Genomic DNA, 8,105 nt, shown 5'->3' on the forward strand with positions numbered 1-8,105 from the left:
AAATAAAACAGTCTGCCTGATGGCTCAGATGGGGCTGCAGATCCGACTGCAATCAAAAGAGGTACAACAAATGTTGTTGAGTTATCTAGCTAATTTTTGGAGCGAAATCTTGTCTTAAAATTGGATTTAATGATCCAGATTGAGCCTCTGACTCAGCTTTCAAGAGTTTCTTTGTCAGCATCCTGTTTTCAGAAATTGAGAAAAAGTTTTCATTGAGGTTTTGTGTTTTTTTGTTTGGTAAATGTGGTAGGTGAAATATGCGTCATCTTTGTGTCACGAGACAATCGCTAATCCTACATCTCCAGGAAGTACACGTTGAAGAAACCCTGCAGTTGCCTGACTTCTGTCTTAATATTTTTCAGGCCAATGGAACCTTCACTGTTCAGCCAAACAAGACCACCCCATCTGGATTTTGTAAAGAAACCACGGCCAACCTTACCCTTTCCTTCAAGGAAGGTTTCATTACCTTCCTCTTCAACAAGGTACTTTTGAGTTCCTTCCTAGCGTTGTCATAAATGTGCTATTATAACGGCCAGAGTTGGTGGTAGTGGTGGCAATGAGATCAGTCCTGGTTTTTGTCGTAACTCAGTTTCTACCTGTAATCAAATTAGGACAATCAACTCATTGAGTTTTTTGGTAGTGATGAATGAATTGTTTAACTTTATAAAAAGAAGAAATGGTAGGGGAAAAAAAGAGAGAAGTGTATTTGACAGGAACATGTGACAGGGAAACCGCATCACACTGCTTCACTCTCTGTGATTCATTTGTGGTTTTCAGAGTGACAAAGCACATGAATGTTGAAACTGCTTGTTTAAGCATAAAGTTAATGTAAAGTACAAAACTGAAGCAGAATTACAATAACAACGCAGCCTGGTAACCCTCGTGACGTATTCATTTGCAGATCAGCAACCACAGTGGAACAGGTGAATTTGAAGTGTTTTTGATGTTCCTCTTTACTAAGAAAACAGAAGATTAGATACAATGTTTTTAAAATGTTCTTTGGTTACGTCTGTTATTTTGCCATATTTGGGTACTTTATTACTAAAACTCTACTGGCATGCAGTGCAGCTCTCATAAAAGGTTTTCTTTTTATTCCATTGCTGAAAAAGGGAAGTATGTTACTGTGGTTTAAGTTCCATAGTCTAGAATCAATTAAACCCCACAGCCCCCCTTACTATTAGAATTCAAATATCTTAGCAAAGTTAACAGGTCATTGGTTAGCACTCCAAAACTAGTTGCATCAGTGTGGCAGCATATATATACTATAGTAGGAGTACATCCCTGTGCAATATCACTTAAATGTCACTTTACAGTAGTTGAATGACTACTGGAAAGACATTCTGCCATACCAAGAGAACATTTTCAGTTATAGTGTTTCCTTTTATGTTCTTTAGAAACCCTTGTGTGATTTTGACAGTGTGCTTTAGATCATTATCATGATGACATTTTACTCCTCTGCTAAGCCTCTGCAGACTGGGAGTCATCTGGTCAGCCAGTATTTTGGTATATCCACAGACATCTATGGTGTCATCTATAAAAATACTCTCCCCAACACCTCTCGTTCTCATGCAGCCCCATGTTATCAAACTACCACCTCCATGCCCCACTGTCAGGGCTATGCATGTAGTTCTGTCCAGGTTCACACTAAAATTGCCAAACCCATTTTAAACTGAACACGTTTAGCTTGTTTGTTGTGACCGCAGGATGTGATCTGAGTATTCACCAGGCTCATTTTGCAGTTTTGTGCCAAGTAGCAAGGTTGCTTTTCTTGGATGGCGTCCACAGAGGTTGACATAATGCACTGTCCTCACTACGTGAACTGTCACAGAAGCTCTCACCAGTCTCTTACACAAGTAGATTGTGCAAGTAGTGCACTGTCCGTGGTGTCATGTAAAGAAGACAACCACTGTGGCTTTGATTTGTGGTACGATAGTTCATTCTATACCTCCTGTATACTGCTGCAACTGTGTTTCCATGTGTGTTTAGTTGGTCGCTGTTCTGCCTTGATCCTTTTTCACCTTTGTACAGACTGACTATCAGACATTTCAATTCCCCTGGCAGTTTGTTTTCATGTGAAGCCATGATGCGGGCATGCAGATAGACGCAGCTCATAGGTCCAAAGCATGAGAAAGCTGTGGTCTATTTATTCTGTGTTTTTAGCCATCAGAAACAGTCTTTCAGAGCCCAAACCTGAAGAATTATTGTATAAGTTTAAGCACAGTTTATGCAAGTGGGGCACAGGTTTAAGAACTGCTATTATTAATATTACACGGTATGTTGTGTATGAATATAGTGTTTACAAACCTTTCTAGTGGGCTAATAGTTTTTTTGAAAAATGCAGTGAAACATTACATGCAAATTCGTAACAGCCAGCTATATTGTATCTGTCATGTAGGTCGACTGCCACTAAGACGGTGATAAATACATGAGGGTTAATAAAAAAAACAGTAACATTTGGTTGAACTGGTCAGACAGGCTCTGTTAGCAGCTGAGAGACAACTTGTTTTGCTGTGAAGAGATCTTTGTTTGTTCTGACCTCTGTTTGTTCTGAACATAGCGCTCAGGTGGTGGCACTCAGATAAAATCACAGATGATCAGTGTTCCTAATCACAGTCTTGTATGCTCACTGAAATAAAAAAACATCGTCCCGTATGTATTTACAGTAAGGATTTTGCATGCTGCCCGTAGCACAGTCTGTCATTGGATAACCACTTGATGAAAAGCTGACCTGTTTTCTTTTATTCTCCTCAGAGCGTTGCCAACAACACTGCATTTGTCAATGCTCTGTCTTTCTCAGTGACATCGCTCAAAGGAGGTAAGTCTGAAATTTTAGGTGTTGTGTTTTCCGCTGTTGCATCCACTCACCTTTGGACTCTTTATTGGGTCACTGCCTGCGCACTGATATTTCAGCAACAGGTTGGTGTTGCACAAGGCTGGCAAAGATTAACAAGAAATATTTAGAGCCGGTAGCTTCCTCGTTTGTGTGTGTCTGTTCTGCTATGTTTAGACACAACCTGTGGAATTACTGTCAAGCATGTGATGCCAGGAACAATCAACCTATTTCCAGTGATATGTGGTCTAACAAGTTTAGACTGTATCAGATCATAAGCATCTCTCTTTATGTCATCATGTCCTGACAGGACCTGAGCATTACTTTGTTATACCGTTGCAGGTAACGCAGCAAGTACTGCCAAAAACGAGTCAACCCATCTGTTTGCTGCAAAGATCGGACGCTCCTACTCCTGCAGGAATGAATCCATTTACATGGGAAATGGACTGTACCTGGATGTCACTCAAGACAGGCTGCAGGCCTTCAATGTGTCCAACAACGACTTTGGCACTCGTAAGTGTCCTCATTAAAACAAATAAATCACGAGAGCTTCTACTAAATGCATTGTTATAGCTTTTCATGTGAGGAATACTCCTAATACGCTTATTAACAGCAGAATGTGTTGTCAAAAGTAAACAACAACAAAAAAATACTCAGAGTGGCTCCTTTCACAGTCTTATTTTAATGCAGTGTATGTATAGAGTAGTCTACTGGGTAGTTTAAAGTCTAACGCATATCTGTTTTAGATAAACGGATCATAATTTGCATTTGACATCTAAACCTCCAAGATAAGTCTCAGATAATTATAATGGAATAAAAAGCATTTTTTTCAGTATCGGTGGTAGAGAAGAAGTAGCCCGAAGTAGAAATACTCAAAGTACTTAAAAATGCACTTGAACACTAAAACCCTCTCAACCTCCAGTAGTTTCTGGGCATTTTTTTTTTTTTTTGCTCTTGTCATGTTTTTGCTCACTTCTCGGCAATATAAGGTCTTGCTTCCCAATGGAAACCACACTACCACAGATAGAAGTAGGAACCACTCAAAAATGTCCTTGGTTACTTTTTGTTTAATGCTTAGTCATCTGCCAGAGAACCCTACAATCCAGAGTTGCCTTTGTGACCCATCTACGTGAAATCAGTCGCATTGCACTTTGGGCTATATCTGAGATATAGCCCGACTTACGTTAACACGTGATAGATAAAATACTGAATTTGGTTTTATTACTTAGATCGGTCCATTTAGTTGTTTTCTACATGTAGGTAACATATAATATTGTAAGAATGTTACCCAACACAGCCACCTGCAGGTCAGGAAGAGCAGTTTTAACTACAGTTCGACCGTACCAGCTGCCTGTCACTGTTGGGATGTTTAATTTCCCATGCAACAAAAACAGCCTTGAGCTGTTACTGTACTAATAATAAGTTGAAAAATATGAAAATACTTGCTAATTGATCTTTTGTAGGCTGTTGTAGTGACGAACTGTGAAATCAGCAGGACATTTTACTGACACTTCACCTCTTATTGGGTTTTAGAAAAACTGTGAGCAAGTAAGATGTTTGCATAAATCACTATGTGTGTTTTCTAGCTGACAACTGTGCTGCTGACCAGCCCGATTACCGCGTTGCCATCGCGGTGGGAGTGACGCTGCTGGTGCTCATTGCGGTGGTGGTGATTGCCTACCTGCTGGGCCGCAAGAAGAGGACCGATGGCTACCAGTCTCTGTGAGGAGGGGACTGCCCAGAGCTTATGAAGAAGTCACGAGGTCGAGGACAAAGTAGACTCAGTCAGTGAGGCTGAGATTTTTTTGGGGGGGTTTAAAGGGAACTTCCACTGAAGCCAAAAATGCCATTCTTCTGTCCTTTTTTTGGTCTTAGTTTACCCGATTTACTGTTAGTAACAGTGTTCTATCCAGAAGTGCCGGCGTATGGAGGCAGCAGTGTGCCACTTCGAAGTACTTCAGTGTAATCAATATAAAATAAATTAATGAATAAATAAATTCAAAAAGTTATTAACTAATTAATCAAATTCACACTGAACAAATATCAGCCACCTAAAAGTTTATCCAAAATCCAACCCAGAATGCAGCATATGTTTGTGGAAATCAGGCCAATAAGAGTTTTAACATATGCTGCCCTGTGGGTTGGACTTTTAGGAGACACACTGCTGAACCATCTTTTTATTAAAAACCCAAAATACTTCAAATTAAATTGGTCGCTCCTCTACATTATATCTTTTAGATGTACGTCTTTAGATTGAATTCAATCCAAAAAACACACATGAATTGTTAAAAAGAGAAAAGGACAAAATGAAACTAACTGTTACAGCAAGAAACAAATTAGTCATAGAATTCAATAGACAGAAATGCAAAAAGAAAAAAGGGAAAAACATTTTTTTCTTATAAATTTCATTGAACACATCCGTTTTTAATTCATTTATTTGAACAAGGAATTAAGAAACAGGATGTTAAATTTGTGTTTTGTTATGTTTTTTTTTTTTTTGCTTTAAGTTACATAATGCATCATTTAAATGTAAATAATAATTTGTTCTAGCTTTTGTTTTATTTCTACAGTGGCACACTCTAGACACAGTACAGATGGGTTTAAAAAGGCAAATACAAAGCAATATTTTTTTGAATTTCATGAACAAGCACACGTTTATATGTGAGAATTACACAAAGTTCCAAAGTTCCAGAGTTTGTACTTCTATCAGGACAAAAATCCTTGACGAGAGAAAGTATTTCTAAATTGGAACACTAAATCTCTGCATGCTGACATCCTTATCGATAAAAACTGACCAGAAATGGTTCCTGTTACAACAGACAGCCATAATTAGATCATTTAATTTTTGACATTGACTGACGTGTGTCATTGTGGAGTAAAGATCATATACATTTTACGTCTGTTCTGCATAAATATACTTATTTACTTAACAAATACACGCTAAAGTTCGTTTAAACTTTTATTAACTGTTCTAGGATAGGTGTTCAGTTTTTTTAATCAGATCTTGTGTAATCTGGATTTTATTTTTTTAAAAGGGAAACTTATCCGATCAGTAACTGCACACGTGATTGTACTGTATTATGCGTTTGAATTATTAATCAGCAAAAAGGGAAAAATTACACAGATGCCCTACATTTATTTGCACTGATTGCTGTCCCACCTGATTGCCTTCATCTTTCTCAAGTTACATGTAGCCGATACTGTGTTTTCATACAAATGCATTGATAGAGTGTCCATGTGGGGTCAGTAATGCGTCTTATCTGATGCTGATTAGATTTTTATTTGGTTGTACATTCGTTACATCTCAGGAGTCCATCACTCTTCCCCCACCAAATCCATTCTGTTACACTATACTGCCTTAAAGGAACAGTTTGACAATTTGATCTCTGGCTGTTTCCCTGAGCTTTAATGCTAAGCTAAGCCAACCATCGCTAGCTTCGTATATAATGGACAAGTGTTTAAGTGGTGTAGATCCTCCATGTAACTCTTGACAAGAATGTAGAACTAGTCCTTTAAATATGCATAACTGACACCGACATACAGATTGCATTGTACATGAGCTGCAACTGAAAGGCCATACAAAGGTGATTGCGCTGGTCTGGAAATTTCGATCATAAGACATTGTGTCCATCAACTGAACTTCTTGATTGTGTCAGCATAACAGCCAAAGTGTTGAAATCCTCAGAGAAAACGTGCAGATGTGTCCATCTGCGATTTATTGCAACAACTGAAAATCCCAACTGTGATTGAGAACTCCAGAACAGCTGCTGGAAGGAACTTGTGGTGAGAATATTCTCTAAATGCTGTTTTCAGGGTTTCCAGGTCTGAGAAGCAAAAGCCAATGTGGAAGTGCCTTAAACTTGCGTTCTTTCTAACAGGCAGCAGGGGGCGACTCCTGCAGTTGCAAAAAGAAGCCTGGTTGTTCAGAAGGTCATGAGAAAATTAACCTACTTCTCCCTTGATCTGTTACATCAGTAGACATTTTTCTTATGAGTTTGTGGAGTCAATCGCTAGTTTCTAGACTGTGGTCTAACTTAGAGTAAAACTGATAATAAAGTAGGGTACGTTTAAGGGTGGGGCTACCTTGTGATCGACAGGTTGTTACTGAATTGGCGAATGTTTTGTCCTCGAGTTCTCAGTTAGATCCACTTGTTACTTCTTCCGTCCAGTTTTAAAAGACCAAAATAGCGACCGCCAAATATCAAACTCGAGGCTTTAAAACAGTAGCCCACAAACCAATGGGCGACATCATGGTAGCTACATCCGTCCAATATATCTAGTCTGTGGCCGAGAAAGAACTTTGACCCTCAGGTTTATTCAGGTTCCTGTAGGAAATGCACAAACTGCAATTTGAGCACTCAGGTGACATAGACTAAATTAAAATATTAAAGGATCAGTTCACCTAAATTTCAAAGTGAAACTACATCTGCCTCTCTAAGTGGTGTGTAGCTATGCAGGTGGCTTTCCGTTTCTGCGCACAAATAACTTCTTGTGCCACTTAAACTCAATAGTGTTGAATGTCATCTGTGTGATTCTGAACACATTGAGAAAAAAGTTCTGGTTTATACTTCCAGAATCCCTGTTTTGGTTACTTTGCATAATGCAGGTGAAGTTGTCAACAGGTGTCATGTCACCTCCTTTTGAGGTGAAAACAGAAATTGCAGAGGCCGAGTTCTTAAAATGTGAATAAATAAAGCCAAAGCTATCTGTGTTGTTAGATGCCACCCGAAGGAAGTGAGGAAATGTTGTTTTATTTCGTGGCATTTTGCATGAACTGAACCTGTAAATTTGACAAGGAATGGGAAAATAGGCAACCTTTACTAATATTCTGTATATGTTATACTCTTGAGTCTGCATGTAATGTTTTTGACGGATTGTGTAAAGCTCGGTCAGTAGCTCCTGGATAAGTTCAACTGTGGTGAAGGACCGGGCTGACAGTTCACAGCTGCACTTCCATGTTTTGTCCATCGGGTGATGCTGTGGAGTTAAGGAGGGATCAGAAAAAAGGGACCTTACTGTTGTGAGAGCACTTTTACCTGTTGTTAACGCCTTGCGCCAATAAAGACTGATATATTTCTAAATGTGTGTGTTGATCTGCTTTTCTTTAGATGAATTTTAGAATGGGATGTTAAGCTGGAAATAATATGTTTGAGTACCAGTTCAGACATGTAAAATGAAGAAGTATTTAGCCATCAAACTAAATCAGAATAGTGGCAGGGACCATGTTACCCCTTTTACTGCTTCAATGGAAGTTGCATCCTTCCAATGAAGCAGC

General features: G+C 38.9%; 1 protein-coding gene across 1 annotated transcript; it reads left to right on the forward strand.

The window, feature by feature from the left end:
• Positions 1-6: 6 nt before the first annotated feature.
• cd68 (CD68 molecule) lies at positions 7-7,911 on the forward strand. The gene is made up of 5 exons (XM_008287773.1): positions 7-61; positions 363-482; positions 2,752-2,815; positions 3,173-3,343; positions 4,417-7,911. Exons 1-5 carry the CDS (start codon positions 20-22, stop codon positions 4,554-4,556), a joined length of 537 nt encoding a protein of 178 aa, XP_008285995.1. The 5' UTR covers positions 7-19; the 3' UTR covers positions 4,557-7,911.
• Positions 7,912-8,105: the final 194 nt, after the last annotated feature.

Source organism: Stegastes partitus, unplaced genomic scaffold, assembly GCF_000690725.1.
Source record: "Stegastes partitus isolate 25-593 unplaced genomic scaffold, Stegastes_partitus-1.0.2 Scaffold519, whole genome shotgun sequence".
NCBI lineage: Eukaryota > Metazoa > Chordata > Actinopteri > Pomacentridae > Stegastes > Stegastes partitus.

Bases quoted from the DNA above. Each gene is read 5' to 3' on its own strand.
- cd68 (XM_008287773.1), top strand. From the start codon at position 20: ATGGCTCAGATGGGGCTGCAGATCCGACTGCAATCAAAAGAG. The intron at 2,816-3,172 runs GTAAGTCTGAAA...ATACCGTTGCAG, and splicing joins AGTGACATCGCTCAAAGGAG to GTAACGCAGCAAGTACTGCC. The intron at 3,344-4,416 runs GTAAGTGTCCTC...TGTGTTTTCTAG, and splicing joins CAACAACGACTTTGGCACTC to CTGACAACTGTGCTGCTGAC.